The 24877-nt window shown below is 44.3% G+C and overlaps 1 protein-coding gene across 9 annotated transcripts in view; it reads right to left on the bottom strand.

The window, feature by feature from the left end:
- PPEF2 (protein phosphatase with EF-hand domain 2) overlaps nt 1-24877 on the bottom strand; it is a 703213-nt gene that overhangs the window by 520269 nt on the left and 158067 nt on the right. For 5 of the 9 annotated variants that reach the window (XM_069626300.1, XM_069626309.1, XM_069626301.1 and 2 more), the window contains one exon: nt 580-627. The exons of the other annotated variants lie outside the window; for them this stretch is intronic. In XM_069626300.1, coding sequence (XP_069482401.1) covers nt 580-627 — 48 coding nt within the window. Of the gene's footprint in view, nt 1-579; nt 628-24877 lie in introns of those variants that run through there. 9 annotated transcript variants of the gene reach the window in all.

Raw genomic sequence — 24877 nt, 5'->3', positions numbered from 1 at the left:
GATGGCGGCAAGGCACCGGTAGCACTGGCGGGTTACTGCCAACCTCGTAATGAGGCCCACATTAACATTTCAAGTTATCTGCATCTCCCAACACATATCTTTGCATACAAAGGTTTTCTTCTTTTAGTTAAAGTTTAAATATGAATGCAACTTCCCTTTGAAAGCCTTCAGGATGTTTGGGGAACTCAAATAGTAAGGGAAAATTCATATATTGGCAATGGATTTCCACAACCATTATGCCGATGTACATAGTTTCTTTCCCTAGGCCGGCATTGTGCCAGTCAGAAAAGAGAAAATATATTATTCCTAAATTGCTGAGAGCTGACATAAAGTTTGTTGTGCATGAAAAGTTAGTAATGTCTCTTAGAAAGAGCTAGAATATTTAAACCTGACTATATTGAGGAACGGATGAAGCAATGTAATTGTCTACTGATTGGCAAATGCAATTAAATAGGACTCAGATGCTATATATTGTGACCTTATCAGTTTCAGCATATGTGGTCAATCCCACAAAACACAAGACATTTCTTGGATTTCATTGCTCTTTAACTTTTCCTAAAGATTCTGAACTTCTCTTACCTGTACCTGCTCCAGATCCTCCCCCAGATCCAGCACCACCGGCAACTACTGTAGAACCATTTGAAAAGCAAAAATAAAAAATGAAATCATAGAATGTTACTTTCTTAACCAAAAGCATTAATATTAATAGGGGAAGCAGACTACTTATTTTTACCAATGGAAGTTGGTGTCATCTACATTTATACAGAGAATGAGACTGTCCATCATAAAACCGCGAGGGCTCTATGTATTACATAGGCTGGTAACACATCTGTGCCAAATTGATTTACATATATATGGGAGCTTTGAAATGGAGATGAGCCCTATTGTTGTGCTTGTTATTAGCAGCATCATTAAGAAAAACATGTGCCATGAGATAATCCAGAACTGCCAAAGGGCAGAAAACCTTCCTTGTGTTTATAGTACAGTCCACTGTCATTATTGAGTGTCGATTGGAATAAGATGGCGAATGTTTTGGACTTCAGGATGGAAAGAATGGTACACAAACAAAATCATAATAACTAATCCGTCTGTTTCGGACACGATGATACATGACAAATACAGGATGTTCTACAGATTGCAACAACTGTCTGAATCAGTAGTATTGATCGAGGGAAGATGTGGAGAAAGGATTTTATAATGTAAAATGTTCTTTTAGGTTAAGCCTATGGGATCTGATGTCCTACTGTATGAAGCATCAGTGAATTGGGCAACAACAGCACCTGATATTAGAGGGTGGTGGAAACAGGAGGAAGCCGGCATGAAGTGCTGCATAAAAACGTGATATAATTTGTATTGCCTTGAATAGGGAGTAGGCTGGGCCTGGCCACACAGAAAGGGTAACTAAACCTGCATATCCTATATCACCTATTCTTTGTGAACTAGCAGTTGAAATTCCAACAAATGCTCCCAGATCCAATGATGAGTTTGATTGAGTTAAAATAGGTGAAAACAAGTACAAAGTGTTGTCATTCGTCCTTGACATTCTGCAGGCCACAATTACCCATCGCATCCGTGCCAGCTGTTATTGAGACAGTTCATGATTGAAGTACTTTCTCAAGGTACAGAGTACACTGGGGTAAATCCGAAGTATTTCTCCTGTAATATAATCTTAAACTGGAGGATTGTTTTGCAGCTTTAAATGTTGTGATAGGAGCTTCCGATATTTGGGCATGTTCTGTACCATCATTTCTATTTTTGGTATTTGTATTTTGTTTATTTACATAACGAGCCAAACCCTTAGGTAACTGGGCGCATTTCTTAAGGTTATATATGTTACAGATTTACATAGCAGTAAGACAGAGTAGGAATTCAGTACAGGAATACATGAAGTAAATTGCATAACAGATAGGTGCAAAGGATGACATTGTTATAGGTCGATCAGGTTAGCACATCTCCTGAGAGATGAGCCACATTTTTACATTTTTTCTAAAGTCAATGTATGAAGGTTCTGCTTTGTGGGCTACAGGCAGTGAGTCCCATATTGTGGCTGCTAAGACTGGGAAGCTGCTTCCCCCTGCATTCTGAAGCTTATACCTCGGAATCTTCAGCCAATTGCATATTGCGTCGCAGCTCATATACATGGTGGAATCTCGGGATATTCATAGATGATCTAAGAGCGTTAATTTATTTTGGTTCCGGTGGTTGGTTCCTAAGCATAAGGCATTACAATAATCTAACTTGGAAAGTATGAGTGCTCTGGCTAACACAAGAAGGGTCTGCAAGCATTGGACAAGAAGGGTCTACAAGCACTGATTAATTAATTTGCAGGTGTTAACAGTAGCTGATGCTATCGCATTGTCTTGTCTTGTCAGAGTTAACACAGAGTCCAAGTTGCTGCCTAATGTTTTCACTTCTTTAGATACATTTATTTTGTTACCATCAATGCAGAATGAGTTGAACTCTTTATATAATCTATTGAGTCTAGTTTGTGATCCTATAAGGAGTAACTCTGTCTTACGTCCCTCCTTTCCTGTCACTCTCTGGCTGGCCTCTCTTCGCCCTCTTCCTGCTCCCAGTTGTAAGGCTAAAAACCTCAGGGTCATATTCGACTCCACACTTTCCATCTCTCCTCACATTTCTGACGTCTCTAAGAAGTCACACTTCCTCTTTGCTTCTGCTTTCTCTCCTCCTCTCCCCTGCTGATCTCCTGGCTGAATCTGAAATTGCACTGGTTACCTGGCAACCCTCTGATCTCGGGCCCAGGTTCCCCCCTGCCAGTTCAACACCGGCACTGCCCCCCTGGCAACCCTTGCACTCGGGGACTGTTTCTGTATCCCTACAGCGCCTACTAGCACTCGACAGCTGATGTCTGCACTTATCCTTGCACTTGCCACCAGATGGCAGCATTTTTTTTATTGTCTTCATTTATTTTACTGTTATCCTATGTACTGCACTGCCCCCAGCCCTTTCCCCCACCCCTTTCCCCTGCTCTTTTCCCTTTCCCCCCTCCCCTGCGCAATCTCAATTTCACCTGGCCCAGTAGGATCGTTGTCTCTGTCTTCCCTCTGTTTCCCCACCCTTGCCTCATCGCGCCTTGAAACACTTGTGTATAGGCGTGTTATAAATGCCATATCATATCATATCATCATTAAGACTGACTCTGTGTTTGGCCATCCAAGCTTGTAGGATAAGATATGTATCATTTAGGAGTTTAGAGTCAGTGTGATAGTCACCAGTGATGGGGATGAGAATTTGGGTGCCACCCGCACAGTTGGTGTAGGAGACGCCCAAATGGTCTAGGTCATCAAAAAGGGGCTTCGTGAAAATATTGTACAGCGTCAGAGAGATGCAAGTGCCCTGAGGTACACCACACGAGACTAAGGCTGGGTCGGCCGATGTGTAGGCTGTTAATACTCTAGTATTTCTGTTGTCCAAGAAAGACAGGATCCAAGCGGTAGCTTTGTCAGAAAGGTGAGCTGCAGACAAGAGGTGGCTGCATAGGAATTGGTGGTTCATGATAGGTCTCCTAGCAGTAGGAGGGTTAAGTAACATTGGTCTTTTATGTTATCCATTTGTGTTTTTAGATCAATCGGGACTGTTTCAGTACCATGTCTAGGTCTGAATCCCAATTGTCGGAATTCAGCCATGAACCACATAGTGTATTTGATCACTGAAAGGGTTATGTAATCTGTTAAAAAGGTTGTAGCTAGATGGTTGGACTTCACATCTTGGTTGTGGGCTAACCTGAGTATAGTTAACTTCAATGCATAATAAAACATGTACGTATGTAACGTTTTTTTATACCAGGTTCCTCCCTCTTGCAAGGGTTGTAATGTGCTGTGGTGAGTCAGAATCAGGACTCGGACAACAAGTCTTTGTTTTAAGGGTTTTATTTTGATCAAGTTCACCTATTCTTTCCCTAAATCTGCACGCTATATCCCCATTCTATAAATGAAAGTCAAAAGGGTGCTGGTCAGGATGGCGGTAAATTAATAAAGTCCTCTGTTTAGAATCCTCCTATAACCTAACCACTTTCCCTATCTGACAAAAGAAAAGAACAAAAGAAACAGAGAAAGACTTTGTGGAATTATTAACAGGAAGGGATGATTGCTGACATCTGACCCCAAACCTGTTCCTTTTAGTAAAGGCTTTGTCCATAGTTCAAGTTCAAGATCAATAGTTCTTGGTGTGTTGGAATGCTATTAAAGTGATCCAGCCCAGGCTACTCTGTCTCTTCCCACTCTGGGATTCTTTCAGTCTTTCTTCCTCTCCTCGCCACTCTGGGTTATTCTCAGTCCCTCCCCACTCTGGGGCTCTTTTCCTTCATACTCCCCACTGTGGTAAGCCAGAATCAGGGGACAGACAAGGTGGTATTTTGTCTCCTCTCTTGTATTCCAATAATAAACCTATTCTGCTCCTAGAACGATTCTGCAACCAAAAGTCTGAAGGGTACTCGCCAGGATGTGTTACAAATAATAAAGTCCTGTCCGTAAGGCTATGCTAACCTAGATTATGTCCCTACCACTTAAAACCAAATATATAAAGCAAACAAAGATACATATTGTCCCTTATCCCTGGTAGGTGAATGTTGGTTGATTTCTGATCCCGCTCCCACTGGAATAGTTTTATCCTGTTAGGTTTCCCAGCCTTTGATGCGAAGTTCATACAGTGCTCCATGTGTCAGTTCAAATGTTCTTTATACAGTTCAAGAAATCAACAAAAATGTCTCTCCTTCTTTCTATCACACAACAAAATCACAGGTTTTCAATTTTAAAGTTATTTATACATTCCTACCAGAGGTGTAGCCTACAACTAACTTGCCCTCCAACATATCTTGCCAAACTCTTGTGAGCTTACTACCCCTGCATCGCGCTGATGGGCCGCTTATCTAGGGTGAGGGAATAGGAAGAGGAATCTGGCCCTATCTAAGACTAGTCACCATTCATTTCTACAAAAAACTTTCTGCAGAGTGTGTGTTAATTGCTACACAAATGAATTTTTCACTTTTATTCTTTTTCTTTGCTAGGCATTTTCACAATTTTAACTTTACTGCCGTTGCGCGACGCCACATCAGATCGGCATGGCAACTAGAGTAAACTACATTATCACAGAACTGCGTGTCCACTAACAGCTCCAGTCCTGTTGCCGCCACGGCAAAACGAAAGGTAAGCGTTCCATACTGCCCGTATAGAGATGCAACATCTTCCCAGATGCAACATCTTCCCAGGCAGCAGTCAATAACAGCTTATTATTATTATTATTATTATTATTATTAGCTGATGTATTTACTTTACAGCTATGTACACGAGGAAGTGAAGCCTCACGCAGTCGCAAGATAAACTTGCTTTTTAATGCATATATCCATTCTCAACAACGTCCCTTACGGACGTTTCAAGCCCAGATTGGTATTGATCAGGTTGTGAGTTTTGCCTCTCCATTTTTTTATTTTTTTTCTCTCTTTCTACGCACCATTGGAACTAAAGCAATACGGCCATGAGCTAGAGGTACTTTTTCTCATTTAACTTACACGTACTTAGTTCATTTAACATTATCCAATGCAAATTACTCATGATAGCATTATTTGTTTTCCATCCTAATTACGCTCGACCATGACTTGAAAATACATATGAATACATGTGGTATGTACCTTGTGCTATTAATTGAATATTATTTCTTATTTGCTGCACGTTCTTTGTATATGAAAAACGATTATTTTTTGTTGAATAATGTATAACATGGCAAAACTAAAGCCCTGAAAATGGAGAAACTCTCCGAAATGCATAGGCATTGAAGCCAGGCCATGCTGATTCTTGGGGAATTGCTTCCTGTAAATATTACTTCACATTAACAAAATATATAACAAGATCCGGTCTAACCGGATGAATAAAAAGTGAATATCATTTTCAGTAAACAAATGACGTTACGAGTTATTAATGGGTACGGAATAAAGCAAAAAGACTTCATATGTTTATAAAGAATTGAGCTCACTTTGAGCCATTATGAGAGCACCAGACTTAGCTGGGTGAGATCATCCAGCTTTTGTGGATTTCTGTATTACTTGGTTCAGGGGTCATAGGACCAATATATAGTTTGGTAGCTCCTCTTATTGTTATTTGGAATATAACAAGCAACTTGAACATCAAACAAGGTGGTGCCCACCTCAACTTGCCCCTTGCTATATAACTAATCTCACGCCACTCTGAGGTCGAGTTTCCTTCGCCCCAGCTTGAGATAGGGTTTCTTGCAACACTTCTTGGGTACTTGCTCCTCTCGCCCTGCCTTGGGCTATGATTCTTCTCACCCCACCCTGGGGTATGATCACATGGACCAACACTCTGGGTTTAGTTTTTTGCACCCCATCCTGGAGTATGAACTCATACACCCCACCTTGGGTATGGTCCCTTTCAGCCTGCCTTGCCTCCCTGATTCCCCGGAACCACTGCGTACCTGGCACTTCGGTGAGGTGCTCCTTAGTTGCCTGGGGAAGTTTGGTGGCAATGTTGCTGGTTCTTTGTCACCCTCTGCTTCCCTCACTTTGGGTGGGACTTCTGCCTTTCTCTTGTGGGCTCCCCGCTACTCTGCTGCACCCTTCTCTCATGCTGCTTGTCTGTGCACAGACTGGGCTGTGCGCTGGTGTCCTTGTCGAGGCGTTCCCGGCCTCACATCCAGGACGGCTCTCAGGGTTCCACTGCCTCTGTCATACCTGCCACGCACAGTGTGTACCTTCCTCTTCCTACCAAACCTACCATGGGAGGGCTCCACATGTCTGACACTCAGGGGATGTCTCTCTCCTTCCTCTAAGCAAAATTGACTGTTTATTCCTCCTTAAGGGAGTGGGACTTCCCATGATTCGTTCAATCCTCACTGATACTGTACCCACAGAGGGTCAGAATCCACACCAACCATTTCTACAGGAGGTTTCTGGTTATCAGTCATTGTAACCCCCATGTCGCTAACAAAGTTAGTATTGGGGTCTTGGGGATATGGAGGATAATGGCTGTCATGTCCTAGGATCCTCCTATTCTCAAGGTGGTCGGGGGGACAACTCCCAGTGGGATCCTGCTTGCCCTGTCCCCCACCCCTCAAAGTCCATGACTTGCCCCTGCGTCCCCTCTGACCCTTCCTATATTCAAATACTTTCCCCACATATTCCTATCAGTCCAGAGTCTCTCACCAATTCCTTGGTGACTATCCATCTCCCTCTGGTGTCTGTATCCATTCCATCCCCTACCCTGTCTCAGACGACTCAGTTCACGGTGGCCGTAGATCTTCGGTAGATGCCAGTTCATTTAATAACTGTCCCCAGTCCATCTCCAAATCATTCTCCCCTCAGGGTTTCTGTCTTTACTCAGATACTCCACTTCTGCCATAACCCACCTGCGTACATCCTAGAGCCATTGTATCTAGTGGCTTTCCCCTTTTCCCAGGGTGTTATGATTCACTGTGCATTTCTCTTGATATTATTTCTTTCTCTTATATACCACCAGTTTAGATTTATTTGCTTTAATGGTGACATCCACTAAGACAAGTGGGTTGCAAGATATAAGGATCCCTCCTCGGTCTCCTGTTTTCCCATTGTCCCTGTTACCTTCTATAATGTAGGAGAATGCCTTCAAGAGCCTTGTTCCTCTGTGGCCTTCTCTCAGGTTTTGGACTGTCACCGCCGTCCTTTCGTCTGCGTAATCCTCCTTGTGGTCTCTCTCTCCTCTATCCAGTATCCCGATCTTCCGATGACGGATCAGATACCCTGCAGCTTTCTATGCGCAGTGGTCTTGGCAATGGTTGCAGGAGCAGCCGTCCACCACGGGTCTTCCGTGGTCTCGCCACCACTTTCCTTTGGGCTTTTGCCCTGCTGCATTCTGATTTGCTGGGGAAGTGCTGCGGTTCTGGCATACCAGGCTTTTCTTATAGGCGGCTGCCCTGCTGGTTTCTCATGCTGGGCTCGTGCTGTGGCTTTGGCGTCCCAGGCTCTTATTTCAGGCAGCTGCCCTGCTCGTTTCTTGTGCTGGGGTCATGCTGTGGTTCCAGGGTCCCAATCTGCAGTGTCAGGAAACTTGCGGGTTTCCTGGTTTGTGCTTGCTCGGCCCCTTCGAGGTGTTACGCAGCGCAGGGCCTCCCAAGGTCTGCGTATGCGATTCTCTCTCTCTATTTCCTCATTGAGGTTCATTAAGTGTCTATTATTTAACCTACTCACCTCAGTATATTGGGTGTTTGGCTTTAAAAGGGTAAGTTACTTTTCTGTATTATATTGTCATCTTTTAAGAGTTTCTTCATCACAGTCGTGATATTTAAAAGGTTCTGGAATTGGGGAGCATGCCATGTAGCCCACAGTATGTACAGCTTTAGGGAGTTCATCACGGGAACAGGAGTCCTTGTTCCTAAGGGGGAGTCCCCCCCCAATGAGGTCCCGCTTGCCACGACCCCTATGGAGAGTGTTGCAAATCGATGTTGCCCTGTTCTTGTCCTTTTTGATGTTCCACTGAAAAACAAAAAGATTACTAATCCAGGAATCTTCTAATGACTCTGGCCTTGGTGTTTTTTGTAAACTCATCCAGGTCAGGGGAGAGTGATCAGTAATCTCATTTTATGGCCAAGGCTTACAATTCCAAAATAGCATAGGACTGTTCCCCAGGGAAAGGTTTTCGGCTTGTGTACAATGTGGGATGTTCACTCATATTATTGTGAGAGTACAGCTCGTAGCCCAACCTTAAAGGCATCAGTTTGTAGCAGGAGCTCCTTATTTCAGGCCATTGAAACTTTCATGATCTTCTTTACTCCAGGCCAGTTTCTGTGGTTTTGCATTTTTCAACTTGTCTGTTAGGTTGGCGGTGACGCTTGAATAGTTAGGGATACATATTTTGTAGTAGCCTGCCAACCCCAAGAAGGTGAGAAGTTCTCTCTTGGTGTTGGGGGTAGGTGTTTTTAGGACCGCCTTTACCTTTTCAGTTTGTGGTTGAATTAGGCCTTTTCTGACAAAAACCCATAGATATTTTAGTGCGGACTCGCCAAGATGGCATTTTCGTAGGTTGGCTCTGAGGTCAGCTTTTCTCAGGGCCCTGGGGATCACATACAGATGGTGAATATGTTCAGACCAACTATCAATATGAACCTAATTATCACCCAGGTAAGCTTCAGACGGTTGAACAGGGTTTAAATACCCTATCCATTAATCATTGAAATGTGGCTGGGGCTCCATGAAGGCTCAAAGACAAGACCTTGAATTGAAATAGGCACTGTGGTGCTGAAAAGGCTGTCATCTCTCGTTGTCTGGGTTCAGAGGTACCTGCTAACATCCCTTCGTGAGATCTAAAGTTGATATGCATTTATCTGAGCCTCATATTTTCAATTCGTTCATCGATTCTTGGCATCCGGTAATGATCAAATAATGAGATGGAGTTCAGTTTCTTAAAGGCAATGCAAAAGCGCAATGCCTGACCTGGTTTGGTGTCCAAGGACTCTCCGAAGGTCTCATTATGTCTGCCCTAAACAGGTCCTCTATTTCCTCTTTGATTTCTTTCATTCGGGCCTCTGGAAATTGGGGGAGGTTTAAGGTTTAGGCTCTTCCCTACCAGTGTCCTAGCCCTGGTTGCTCTGAGAATACCTCAGGAAATTGTTCTAATAGATCTTTGATATCAGCTTTTTGGGAGGACGACAGCTCGGGGTAGAACAAGGTACTTTCCAGAGGGGAATAGGTAAGGAGGACCGCCATGGTAACACTGGTATTCTTACTAGTGTCTATCTTGAACTCCTTCAGCAGGTTTACACGATAGACCTATGTCATTTGGTGTCTATCTGGATGTAAGGTGAGATAGTCTGATGGTCCCTTCAGCTCCAAGTATAGGGGCCATCATTTCATTTTCTGATGTAGGTTAGAGGAACAATAACGACTGCCAGACCGAAAAGGTTCGGGTGACTGCACATCCATTATAGGCAGCCTGCTGTTGTTCCTGGCCCTGTGCCAAATGTTTCCTTACAATCTCTCCCACTGCTTTCATATAGCATTTTCAATTTTGTGCAGTTTGAGACATTGGCAATAAGGGCTCCTTCCCTCTCTTCCCAGGTTTCCTTCAGCATGTCTGGGACATCTCAGGGTTCCCTTGCATACAGGAGCTCAAATGGAGAATATCCCTGGGAGGCTTGAGTGTTTTTCTGACTACAAAGAGGGCCCAGGGTATCATCCCGCCCCAATTCTTCCCATCGGTCTCTACCAGCTTCTGTAATATTCTTTTCAATGTTTGGTTGAATCGTTCCTTAACGATACACTGATGTCCTTAGTGTTTTGATATTCAGTATTTCTTTTACCTCTTGCATTGGATGGGACATAAAGATGGTACCTTGGTCAATAAGAATTTCTTTTGGAACCACTACCCTGGACAGGAAAGGTAACAGGTGTTTCAAATTTACTGCATATTATTGTTACGCAGAGGAAAGGCTTCTGGATAGCGAGTTGCATAGCTAAGGATTCTCCTGCATCGCAGTGAGACTTTGGAACTCACTTCCAAAGGAAATACAAACAGATCAGCTAAAATTCAGGAAACATAAAAAATCATAGCTCTTTAATTCACCAACCTAAAGAGGGAACACTGATGAAGGAAAACAGCCAACGCAACACAATAAACAACTCCGAAACTGGATCATCCAGAGAAATAAATCACCATAGAATAAGATCAGACCAACAGATAACCCAACGCACAGAAAATTACTCTGACGACTGCCAAATAACCCTACTAAAAACTCTCCAGTACTTTGCATACCCACGCCCCAAGACTGAAAAACACAGATACACACCTCCACCACAAAAGACAAAAACACAACAAACTACAAGCACTCTACTTCCACACAAATAAAACACGCATTTATAACCACTCAACAACGTCGATCAACGAAAAACAAACCAGCACACAGTGACTGCTTTTTCCGAACTGAAGCTACCCACAGCACATCAAAGCTCTCTTGCACTTTTCCCTCTCAATCCCACTAACTAAGCCATCCCAACCCCCTTCCTTTTCAGATCCGCCTAGGTGCCTGGAGACCATGAAAATGGCAGCGGTGCGCAGTATAAATCACAATAACATAGCATATGTCTGTGTCATCTTAGGACTGCCTTGGCTCCGGCAGCACAACCCTCACATAGATCAATAATGCAGACAGGTGTGTTTCATACTGGCTCTATTCCCTGGCTCTGATTTGTCCAAAGAGCAGCCAAGAGCATCGAGACAAGCATTATTAACTCGTTTCACTCGGTCAGTGCTATTCCACTGGAACTACCTCATGAATACCATTAGTTTTCTGACATATTCAGCAAAAAACAGGCGGCACATCTTCCCTCTCACCGGCCTTATAATTAGCCCCATCGACTTGGTCGAGGGGGCTAAGATACTGTCTGATTGTGTGTATTTCTTGACTCCTGCAGAAGGCCAAGTCTGACAGCAGTACTTAAGGACAGTGAAAAAACAGTGTTGGGGTAGACTTTTTAGGTTCCAACATGGAAAAGAGGTTCACACTTCGTACATTGTACTAGGCTATGGTGTGGTTGTGTTGGATGCGATGTTGCAACTAAATATGTGTTCATTGCAGTTAGAAGAATTGAAATTAGTGTTACTTTGTATTTTAGTTGCATGAATTTGTAGAGTCACAGTAGGCAGCAACATGAGTAGCAGTGGCATGGATACAATGTATTGTGTAATGTACAATTTGTAGCGCTGACAAGTATGTAGTGGAGAGCTTTATACATGTGATAGAGTAGTTCATTGAAAGGTAAACTAACATGTGGAAATTCAACAATCGTTTAGATTGCAGACACATTTAGAGCATAGGGAATTAGGGCGTTCATGTGGGCACATGGAGAAATCACAGAATGCAGGTTTCACCTATTTGGAGTTTTAATAGGCAGCAGAGTTCCTGGATTCACAGGAATGGGTTTTTTGCCTGGTTTGGAGAGCTGGATGACCTAGGTCACGAAAGGGGGTAGAAAGTGAACCGCATATGGGCAGTTGTGATAACATGGCAAAGGGCTGAGGGCGAGAACTGAATGGAAAGCCATTTGTTAGATTGTTATGGCCAGACTGGGTCCTTAAATGCAAATTGTAATTTTTCTTGGAAAACAATGGCTTGTTTTTTGATGATGAGAATGGTCCGGTTACATGGAGGCTTCCATTGAGTGCTGATGGTTTATAGGTGTGCAGGGAAATATGCCAAAGGCTGTATGACTTGAAATGGCAGTCGCAAATAGGACATGCAAGAATGCAGGAAACAGTGTATGGTACGCCTGGAGCATCTGGAAGGATAAGGACGTTTATTGCTGCTTCAAAGGCATGCTTATTTATTTTTCTCCCTCCCTATGCCTTAAAGTGTTTATGGAAAGCCTTGCACAATCACCATTTGGGTTAAATGGGTTTCTGTTACATGCTCTGAATAATAGTTATTCATAAACGATAAATGTATTATGTGGATTACGTCATAACTGATGAGGGAAGAAGATCACATGCCAAATGGGTTGCACTTGGGAATGTATCCAATGGGGTTTTAGAGCTAGGGGAATTACATTACTTTGTATTAGAGTTAGCCAATGGAGGGTTGGGGCACCACTTTGTAACAAAATATTTGTGATTATGTAAATTGTCTAACTGGGTATATAAACTATAACTTTGTTGAAATTCGGAGAGAATCTGGTTAGTTTTCAGCTCTAAGGAACTCACTAGCCCCTCCCGGTCTTTAGCATGCAATAAACGTGCTTTCCTGCCACAAATGCATTTGTTTTTTCATGGAAGCCGTTCTTTCACATTGGACTGTTTGGGTTACTGCCTTTCAAAAGCTACATCTGACACTCAGGGTCCCCGACCGCATCTCTCTTGTTTTTCATCCCTAAACGGGAAGAGAACCTCTGTCCCTGTATTAACTATAGAGCCTTGAGTCTTATAAGCATCATGAACTGGAACCCACCCCCAGTTATCTCGGTATGGTTGGACCAGTTAGGCTCTGCAATTCATTTTACCATGCTAGACCGGAGGTGCCTACCACCTTGTAATAATCCGTCCAGGGGGCGAATGGAAGACAGTGTTCAATACCAGGTATGGGTTGTTCGAATATAGGAAAATGGTAAAAGTGTGAGGTGAACGACTGAGTTCTCAACACATATAGTCGCATCCAATCACAAGTACCCACTTCATTAATAAATTCTGATTGTTTCTGGTCCAACTGGGTGTTGTTCTCTGACCAAGGGAAATGCATAAGCAAAAAACCAGAAAATAGCCTGTTGTTGTCAACAGGTAACCCAAATGCACTCTTATGGGACTAGCTCCCCTAAGTTCTCAATTTAAAAATCAATCCTTTCAACCAGGTGAAAAAAATACTTTCAATAAAATTAACAAAGAAAAACTCCAAATGAGAAATGTTCAACATATTGTGTTTATCATTTCATATTTGAAAAAAACATTACTTTTTTTCATTAATAACAAAGAAAACAATCAAGTTTTTCAAAACAATATTTTTTACAGTTCATTGCACTTCATTTGCCCAGGCTTGTCCCAAACCCACAAGTGGTACATAGCCAGCTTTTTCATAAACCAGAAAACAACTTGACAACAAAGTTTAAGGATTTAGTGCTTCTTTCATCAACTCCTAGTACCGCCGTTGCATTTAGTTGACTATACATGTACTTTTTTATCTTCAACCAATAATTTACCACACTTCATTACAGTAAGATCTAAATGCACTTCAAGACTCTCCAATTGCATTATTTGCACAGTCAGAATATAGCGGTCTAAGAGGCACGAGGCCGACAAGCTGGTCGGGTGCCCCATGACCGCTTCTAAATTTACATTGATCTCAACCCAACGATGAAACCACCATCTTTAAATGAATAGATACATCTAGTCAGCACTTTTCTTTTCTTTTTTTTTGATAAATCAGTAACAGTGCCATACCCAATGACATATTTGCCCCAATTACAGAAAAAGAGGCACATGTTCCAGCACCCTGGTGCGGAACCCCATAGTTGCACGTATGTCTCAGTGGGGACCAGTTTCAATGCGTGAGCCATCCTGGAACTAGATTATTTCTCATGTCTACACCAGTAGACCACTATATCACTTTTACCTTGGCAAGACCTGCATCATTTCAATCACACCTGCCACCTTTTTCACAAGCTGGGCTTCTCCCTCAACTTAAAGAAGTCTCACTGACACCTTCTCAAATGCTTCATTTCGTTGGATGGTGAGTGGGTTGTGGTCCCTGGCGCGGACAAAAGTTCACATAAACCTGTTGGAGCTGAGGGCGATAACTGGTGCCGATGGCCATTTTGTCCTCCATACAGGGGAAGACTGTCCTGGTCATGATGGACAACTCAGTGGCCATGCACTAGATAAACAAGAGAGGCAGTGTAGGGTTACTCCCCCTGTGCAGAGAGGCGATGCAGATCCGGTTCATGGTGTTATAGAACAAGATCTCCCCATCAGCAATTCATATCGCCAGGAAGGAGAATACGAGAGGGAGCTGTGCCAGGAAGTCCTTCTAGAGATCTTTGCCCTTGGGAATTCCCTCCAGTGGATCTGTTTGCATTTAGTGTGAATAGGAAGTGCAAACTTTTCTGCAACTGGTAGTTTCTCCCGAGAGGAGCACCAGGGGGGTGCATTTGTGGTGGACTTGAATTCCAGCTTCTATATGCGTTTCCAATGATTCCCATCATTCCTCAAGTGATCAAGAGGTTGAAGCATGGAGGAACCATGATCCTCATTCCCCCGGACTGGGCCAAGAGGAGGTGGTATCCGGACCTTCTGGATATGGCCATCTGTCCTCCACATTGGCTTCACCGGAGGCCATATCTCCTCTGTCAGGAGAGGGGCCTGATTCTTCACCAGAGCGTGAACACGCTCAACCTGCACACCTGGCTTCTGAAAAGCTAAGGTACAGGGATTGGGATCTTCTGGAAGACATGATGGAGGTGTTGTATTCAACCAGCAACAAAGACTCTATATCGCTGCCATTGGAGAACATTTTGTAGCTGGTGTAGAGCACAGGATGTGGATCACTTTTTATGCAACACTCAAGCGTATTGTCTTACCTACTTCATCTGGCAAGACAGTCTTCAGGTCGCCACTGTTATGGACTATTTAGCAGAACTATCCATGTTTAAGCGCATGCCAGAAGAAGGGTTGTACTTCACAATCCCCTTGGTGGTCCAATTTTTAAAAGGCCCAACTAACACCTTCCCTTACGACCTCCTTAATGGTGCCAGCATGTGACTAAAACCTTGTACTCACATGCTTATGGCTGCCCCATTTGAGCCATTGCATTTGGGCCCTTTGAGATTACTTTCATGGAAGAATATCTTCTTGGTCGATATATCCTCGGCTCAAAGGGTGAGTGAATTGAAGGCTTTGTCTTGCAAACCACCTTTTTACCATTTTTATCAAGGACAAGTTAACTCTAATGGTATGCCCTTCTTTTCTTCCAAAAATCGTATCAGAATTTAAATTGTTTTAAACAATTTGTTAGCCAGCTTTCTACCAACCTCCTCATCCATCTAAGGAGGAAGAAAGGCTGCATAGGCTCGACCCTTGAAGGGCGTTGTGTCACACTCAAGACCCAATCCTCCCTGTTCGTCCTGCGGTGGTTTCTTCTTTCTGGGTTTCTCCGATTTCCGGACTGTCCTTGACTTGAACAGGTACGGTCAGTGATCCTCAATATCCAGCGTGAAGCGTAGTAGGAGACGGAGGAAGAGTTCAGAATACCAGGAAACACGGAATGACAACGTCCAGGAGTAAGGCGCGGAACCAGGAAGGGAGAAGCTGCTCACAGGCTACACGCGGTCGTGGGAGAGGAGCAAGGTAAGGAACCAGGAAGGAAGAGAGGGCGGTCAGGAATGCGAGAACTGCACAAGGTCCAGGGATGAAGGGAAAGGGATTCAAGGAATCAGCGATACGAGGAAGAATCACTAGGCACACTAGCTGCGGACTCGCACCGGAGCATTGAGACGCAGAGCGCCGCGGGGACATGCCCTTTTTGTAAGATCCATTGTTCCGGCGTAAACGATGGAGCGTAACATGATCGTTGTGGCGGCCATGTTGAAAGGAACACTGCCCCTGTAGTACGATGCATCATGGACCATGAGGTCTAGAAAGGGCGCAAGTGCCGATTCATGACCCTTGAGCATCTACATTTCTAGAGCAAGGCAATTCAGACTTGAGGACCAACACTTTATTGACTATTAAGGCACAAAAACGGTCAAGGGTGTACCAGAGCAAACCATTTCCAAATGGATAGTGCTTTGTGTCTCTGAATGCTACACTAGAGCGGGTAAGCAAATTCCTGAAGGCTTCAGAGCACAGTCCACTAGGGGTGTAGCAGCTCCTTTGGCTTTTCAAAGAGGAGTACCTGTAAAGGATATCTGTCAGGCTGTGATGTGTTCTTCCATGCACACTTTATTACTGCCTTGACACCATATCTGCAAATGACTCTTGTTATGGAAGAGCTGTCCTCCAACAGGTGATGATATAACTGCTGTGTAGTTTGCTCCTTCCCTCCTCTGTGATGTCTTACTGCTATGTGTGAGAAACCTGAAGGTGTCTCACCCGCTAGTCCCCAGGGATCTGTCATCCAGGTGGCCAGAACACTGCCATCACTATTGGATCCAGTTCCTGGGGGTGGACCAGTGCGGGAGGATCACCTGGCTGGGGGGTCCTCGAGGAGTGGAAGTGGGACACCGACGGGTGAGACGCGGCAGCCCCTTCCTTATAACATGTTTCCCCATCCTACCCCGTAGGATATTCCGAGGTTCGTACACCCCCCTTTTCTGACACAAACACTTTTACACCATGAAAGACAGTGGACTAACACCAGGGCCATTTACCTGACATGTCCCAACACAATGGTCAGACAGAGTCAGGCAATTGACAAAACCTGACGGCCCTTTCCCTTCCCCACAGGGATAAAAGGTGGTGCAAAAGAGCACACTTTGAGCAAGGCAAAATGCACGAGGAGGTGGCTGTTCCAGGACGGCAGTTCAAAAGGAGGAGAAAGGCGGTGAGACAGTAAAGGACGACAAGGAAGGAAGTGCTCTTGCCCTTATCGACCCAGACCCGCAAAGCCTCTGTGAAAGGAATTACAAGACCAGGAAATACTGCCAGCGTGTGGTTTAACAGTTGTCAACGGTGCACAGGGCTCTCCGACACCAATAACTAGGGAGAAGAGAGGAGCTTGCAACCGTGGTACCATCCTTGACTCCAGAGACAAGAAGTGCCAAGGATTCCGTACAGCCTGTGAGTCGGAGGGAGAACCAATAGAAGACTGCTGTGTTGAGCAAAGGTTGCAAATGCAACATGATATGAATTGAAGAACAGAGATCTTGTGTGTTACAGAACATTTAAACCCAAGGAAAGACCAGCTGCAGAGTGGTCTGGCGCCACGTGGGCGCTTATTTCGAAAGACTCTGGTTGGTCCCCTTTTGTTAAAACTACAGGTACCACAAGGCCCTAGGAGAGCCAACGTAAGAGGTCAAAGTGGTCATACTGCGAGACTTGTCCTTGGCCTCAAGCCCAGGGATCGTATCTCTCCAAGACTGAAATCTCTGCACTGGCTCCCAGTGGCTGCAACGATTAACTTCAAAACCCTCTGCATCGTCCACAAGGCCTTCTGGGTCTGGGGCTTCAATACCTTCAACTCTCTCTTCCTAAATATCTTCCTTCTTGAGCTCTTTGCTCCTCTGCCTCCAACTCCCTCATGGTCAGTCGCTCCTCCACGCAACGAGTTGGCGGTAGATCTCTTTCTTCGGCTGGTGCCTCCCTCTGGAACAGCCTCCCTGCCTCCCTTAAACTTGAGGAGAACCATTTCCGGTTCCGGAAGCACATCAAAACCTTTCTCTTTGCTTCTGCTTTTTCTCCTTCTCTCCTCTGCTGACCTCCTGGCTGTAACCGGAACTGCACTGGCTACCTAGACACCCTCGATCTCTGGCCATGTCCTCCCCCGTCAGCATCGTACACCTGCACTGCCCACCAGGCAACACCCGCACTTGGGACTGTTTCTGTATCCCTACAGTCCCCCTAACTGCCCTCGACACCTGTTGACCGCACTTACCCATGCACTTGCTACTTGCCGGCTGTTACCAATTATTATCCTGTACCATGTACTGCACTGCCCTGCCCCTACCCCCTTCCCACGTACTTGCGCGATCCGAATGACACCTGGCCTAGTAGGATCGTTTGTCCGTCCTCCCTTTGTTTCCCCTCCCTTGCCTCGTCGCACCTTGAAACACTTGTGTATAGGCGCGCTAAAAATGCCATATATCATATCATATATCATACAAGGGTCGGGTAAAACCCATTGTACAATCGAAAGTCTTTGACCGATAACCAAGAGAAAAGCTAAGGGAAGTGAATCCTGCATTGTGATAAAGCAAAGTGAACTTTGCAGCTGGCAAATGTGAACCTGGTTGAGGGATGCCAACAAGTTGGGGTGAATCATAATAACCCTCTGAACATTGTGTTGACGTGAGTGAACCCGGCTGAGGGATGTCCACAGGGAAAGGTTGTTTAAAAGGACATTGAGACTCGTGAAAACTACAGATGAAAATATTTTGAGTAAAAAGGCTGTAGTGAACCCGACAGAGGGAGGCTAACATTAAAGAAGGATCGGATCCCAGTTGAGAGGGATCTAGGGGTGAAGAGTCATCACCCAATGTAAAGGATTATGGAAAGGAACTTTTGTTTTTGTTATTTTGACACATCAGGCCCTCAGAGGCAAGACACTTTGCAGAAAAGAGACTTGGCCACCGAAGGCCCTGATATCGCTGAAAGGAACTGTAGCCTTGTGCTGGAGAAGCCCAGGAGTGTGTTGTGCTCAAGAGTACTGCCTTGTCCCATGCAAAAAACATGGGAAAGGGAGACCCCCGGCCATACCATCCTGAATAATCATTTGTAAACACTTCTTTTCTTGTAAACACTATCCCACACTATTTTGTAACTTAGCGATAAGGATTGGCAATAGTTTTTTTTCGTATAGGCCCCTTTTATTTGACAAGACGCTACTAAGACGGGCTTATTATTATTTGATGGTCGTAACTTGCACCCATCTTAGATTTATGTTTCGGTAAGGCAGTTTTCTCACCCATTTACACAGTTTAATAAACACCAAATGGCAACTGAGGTCACAGAGCCCTTTGCGCGCCATTTGTGCTGGCGTCGACGTTTCATCCGGACTCGAAGCTGACGACTCGAAGATCCTCTGCTAAGTTGCAGGCCGGCCCCTGCTGGGAAAAGGTTTCTGAGAGTGCTACTAAGCAGGAGAGAGCATCTAAAATGAGGAATCAGCAGACGGAACATCCATCAGAAAGAACATGACTCAGAAAGAACAACCATTCTAATGGAACTCAAAAGCACAAAACGCCTTCGAAACAGCAAAGCAAGCATTTATATCGGCTCTGGTGTTGCAATATCCAAATCCCGAGGAATTGTTTGTTCGCGAAGCTGATGCATCCACTGTAGCCTTAGGAGCGGTTTTGACCCAGGTTTGCTCTAGACCTGCCTGCTGCATCCAGTGGCCTTTTAATCCTGCAACACATGGCAGCTGAGCAAAACTATATAGTCACCAAAAAAGAGCCATCTTTTTGGAGTGGCAACACCATCTCTTAGGGGGCCAAACATCAGATCACCGTTTATACAGACCATCAAGACCTGACTGCTGTGGCTTCCTCGGTTTGTACCAACGCTCGGCAGTGCTATTGCTACCAATTCTTTTCCATCCTTAGCTACTGCCCGGGAACAAATTATGGAAAAGCGGACACGCCCTCACATCAATACTGTCAAAAAGGTGAACCCATATCTCCACAATTGATTATTCCTACAGATTGGGTGGTCTGTTTATGTATCCCATTACCTGTCCTGGTTCAGTCCCTGAAAGACTGTGTGATGGAACATTCTGATGAATCTGACTCAGTCCCTTTCACAATACATGAAAGGCTTCCCATTTCACAAGGAGAGTTGTATCCCCCTACCACTGAAGTACGAGAACAAGCTCTCTGCTGGAGCCACAATGCCAACATATCTGCATACCCGGTGGTCTCCAGACCCATGATATACTTGTTTGATTTGGTGGCCTTTTATGATGAAGCATGCACTACAATACATCCAAACTTGTTCAGTCTGCTTTCAAAGTAAACACCTGAAAAGGGAAAACGGTGGGCCCCCTTCAACCACTGCCTATTCCCCAACGACCATGGCGTGCCATTTCTATGGATTTCATAGTGGAATTACCTACTGTGCTGTGTTATGATATCAGCTTCCTGGTAGTGGATTACTTAATCAAAATGGCTGTTTTCACGCCCTGTCTCAGAGTGCCCCCTTGCCTGGCACATATACATATAATGGGGAATATTTACCTCAGTGGCAACCATCTTGGAATGCGATCCAAGATAACTTAAAGCCATAAACAGCAGTAGTTCAATCAACAGGAAGCTACTATAAAGGTGAAGGCAGTCATTAATATCGCCAAAGGCGCATCCGTTGTGAGTGGTTGTGATTTCCCAAGGTGGCTTATTCGTTGCCAGTTCTAATGGTACTGAAAGGTCGCATTTGGGAAGATTCTACTGCAACAGTGATAATGGGGCAGTGCACTGCAAGTACCCTATGAGCTAATTTCTGTGCTAACAGAAGGGGGCAGGGAATACAAGCAAAGCAAACACTTTAGGTTACCACTTGGGATGTACTTTAGAATGGGGGCAAGAGTTTCCCAAGGGACAGGGCAAATTCCAGGATCATGAGTTGGTTGTTACTACTGGCCCCACTCTGATTGCTCACAGAAAAGAGCAGTGGATGTCTGTGTCTGTACCCTAAGTAACGAACAATGAAACAAATCTGAAGCCTGTACGAGTCCAGAAGGCATGAAACAGTGACTGCCTCCTAAAACAGGAACCAGCACACTGTTTACAGATTTTGCAAAATGGAGAAGACTGAGACACGACAAAGTAAAGGGGCAGAGATTGCCTGCCGGTAAATTGTATGAAGGAATTACACAAGCACAAGCGAGAACAAGAACCGTAACAGAAATATCCACGGAAAGAACAGCAAGTCAAAGTGAGCACAGTTCAGGACAGAGAACAGGAAGAAAGTGCATACGCAAGAAAACAAGAATCTAAGCGCAAGGGTACAGGGGACTGGAACCGTAGGCTAGAAACTAAGGACTGGAATCAAGGAACAGCAGGCTGAACTATAGAGCAGAAATAAGAAAACTCAGGATTGAAACTCTGGGCTAGGATAACAAGGAATGAACTGCAGACTGGTAACAAGAAGTACAAGTAACTAACTCTGGACTAGAATAACATGGGCAGGACTGAACAAGGAACTTCGGGCAGAGAACAAGATAATTGGTGGTAGATAGCAAGAGGCTGCAGACAGGGAACAGAGAACTGCAAGCAGGGGAGCAGGGCAGGAAGCACAGAGATGCCGGGCAGAAGACTGGAGAGTGCAGCCAGTGAGGAAGGGCTGCAGAGCAGAGAGCACAGGGCATTGGAACAGGAGCAGGTTCTGGAAGCAGCAGCAACAGGATGCAGGAGAAATCCAAGGATCAAAGCACGAGGGGATGGCAGCAAATTGAATGCAAGAGCCCTGTGATCCTGTAGGCAGCTGCTTAAATACTGATCCACTCTTTGCTGATTCAGGCTCGTTAGCAGCACCTGTAACACCACACATGGAATTAATCTGCCTCTTCCATCTCTGGACCTGGGAAGGTGAAATCAGCACTGTTCTCTAGGGCATCAGGAGATTGTAGTTCTAAGACTGCTGCATAGGAATAGTCAGGTAATGACTACTGCCAAAAGGTGTATTATGGGATATGTAGTTTGTGAAATGAAATAGGGAAGTACCAAAGTCTTGCAAAGGAAAAGTAAAGACAGAAATATGAATAGGTATTGCCCAAAACGGATTATGATGATGAATTTGGAGTTCCAATTACTCCACATTGGTGTTCCGGTGGCACTGTTGTGACAGTTAGTAAGGTGAGGGAGACAAACTACAGTTGCCCCTTGAGCAATTCAGGCATTCCTTACTAAAATAAACGGTAAGAGCCCCCTCAGTAGTGTTACCAAAACTGGTCAGATTGCCAACAGCTACATGGGATTATTATTTGGGATTGCCATCTCTAATGTACAAAGCACAATATATTGTAATATGATATACTATGCATTGTGGTTATCACTCCACTCCAAGATGTCCAAACAAAAGGCTACCAATAATATATCCCCAGACACTAACCACAAAATAGTAGTCTGCATCTCCAAACCTATAACTGAGGTAAACAGCTTAATACGTGAAATTGAGACACTATTAGAAGATATAAATCAGAAAGGGGTGTCACTAGGAAAGACAGAAACACAAGAATGGAATAATAAAGATCAACATTCTGCTACTCAAAAGGGGAAAAGGTGCTCCCTGACAAAGACTCACCAAGCAAGGTCACCATTTGTTAAACTGGATGAAGGGGTCAAATTACTGAGCAAATGTTATGATTGTTACCCGGTCGAAACTTTGAGAGGCCCCATTCAAGAAGGAAGTTCATAATTGTACTAGCTACATCCTCCACAAAAATCCCCAAAAAACAAATTGACAAGACCTTAACACACCACTCCAGAGATTAAAGTGCAAAAGAGAAGCACCCTGAACCAATTTTTAGTGTTGTGGAGAGATGCATCCCATTGACACAATTGGACACAGAGCTGGAAGAAAATGTGTGCATCAATGGGTAAAATATAATGCATAGTCAAGATAATACCCCAAATAATGATTCTACTCACCCAAAGAAAGAGGATAAATTACAATCTGACAATCTGAACTGTGTAGGTTTTGGGTTGAAAAATAAGATGCTTTTATTGTGCAAACTTGTTAAGGATTTGAAAAAGTCATAAAAGATGGTGTAATGGACAGCTGCCTTACAATTGCTCGAGCCACCATAGGATCTAGGCTTGATTATTTTAATGCCCTTTTTGCAGGTACCACGGTCCAAAAGATTTGGAATATGCAAGTCATCTAAAATAGACTTAGAGCAGCTCTGAACATCCCCAAAGTTGAACATATCACTGCAGCTCGAAAAAAGGTCCACTGGCTCCCTATTTGTAAGCGGATTCTCTACAAAACACTGTGCATCACGCACAGGTACCTGTCCAAGGATGACCCACCCTACCATTCTCAAAAAATCACAAAGGTGTCATCTTTCAGACCTAGTTCAGCAGCCTCTGCCCACTGCATCATCCGGCCCAAAAATCAAACAGGCCAAAGCTGGAGGACCCAGTTTCCTGGCCATTGCAGCCAAACACTGGAACCATCTCTCACCTACCTTAAGAGCCAAACACTCAGATTGGATTTTCCGAAGAGCCCTAAAAACACTGTTGTTCACTTAAAGTGATCCTCCAAGTGTAATGTGAATCGCAAAAAGCTTTGATATCTGATCAACTGTGTATGTAACAAATGCATTATATTGTCATTTGAGTAACTGGTCATGTAACAGCGCCTTCATACAAATATAAAAATAAATTAATAAATACATATCAAGAACGTATGCTTAGAAGTATCCCACAAAAAGAAAACAGCCACTATTATACAGAGACAGACTTCATGGAAGTTATAGAGCAACCGCCCCCGGAGAGAAGAGAAAAAACAGGAGGCCTGCATGTGATATATCTCATAACAGATATAAGCCTCCAACTCCCATAAAATCATTGGGATATACCTTAAAAACAGTTGAGGGAATACCCGATCTAGCTTAGTGTTAATAAAAGGGTCTAATTATAATACTCAACCACCAAGAAAGGGGTCATATATATATGATACATTACTCACCGTAATCGTATTTCTGATGCTTGTATCTGCTTAGATTCACATGCTGTGCATAGGCCGACATCTAGTGGAAGCTGCGGAGTATTACAGTTTGTTTTTCGAAACTCGAAAATGGGCGTCGACACAGGGCGTGCCAGTAATACTATCCCTAGTGTGACGTCCACTGTACCCAAGATCCCTCACGCGTCTAGGATCCTCAGATTGTATTTTTTCTGACATGAGGTAGCATGAGGAGTAGCGTGAGTACCGATAATCCAAGCAGATAGACAGAAAGGTAAGACTACAAGCAATCATGCGCCTTCTCTCAGAGGGGAGGAAGGGTGGGTCGCATGTGAATCTAAGCAGATACAAGCATCAGAAATACGATTACGGTGAGTAATGTATCCCTTCTGAGGCTTGTGGAATCTGCTTAGATCACATGCTGTGCATAGATTAGCGAGCAGTACCTGAAGAAGGAGGTGGGATGTGAGAAGGGTCATGAGCAAATAAGTGTCTTAGAACCGCTTGTCCCACTTGTGTATCTGCCTTGGAATGGGTGTCAATGCAGTAATGCTGAGTAAAAGTGTGAATAGAGCTCCAAGTAGCTGCTTTGCAAATGGTGTCAAGGGGTACATTTGCAATGAAAGCCAGAGTGGCCCCAATGCCTCTAGTAGAGTGGGCTCTTGGCGTGAAAGGCAGAGTTCTTTCAGAGAGTGAGTAACACAGCTGGATACAGTTAATAATCTACTTCAAGGTGGCACCTTTAGAGACGCGATCCCCCACTCTGCCTGTAGCTCCGGAGACAAACAGTTGATCTGTTTTTCTTAGCGGTCTGGTTTTATTTACATAGTAGAGGACCGCCCTACGCACATCTAGGGTGTGTAGTTTCACCTCAGCCGAGCTTTGCGGGTCCTGGAAGAAAGCCGGAAGCTCGATGGACTGGTTTACATGGAATTTTGATATAAATTTAGGTGAGAACCTAGGGTGTGTGCGTAAAACCAGTTTGTCTTTATGGACAGTAAAGAAGGGATCCTGCACTGACAGAGCCTGAATTTCACTGACCCTTCTTATAGAAGTCA

The sequence above is a fragment of the Ambystoma mexicanum genome, chromosome 6p (genome assembly GCF_040938575.1).
Source record: "Ambystoma mexicanum isolate Mex_15411 chromosome 6p, UKY_AmexF1_1, whole genome shotgun sequence".
Classification (NCBI taxonomy): Eukaryota; Metazoa; Chordata; class Amphibia; order Caudata; family Ambystomatidae; genus Ambystoma; species Ambystoma mexicanum.
This window is presented reverse-complemented; position numbering and strand designations above follow the sequence as displayed.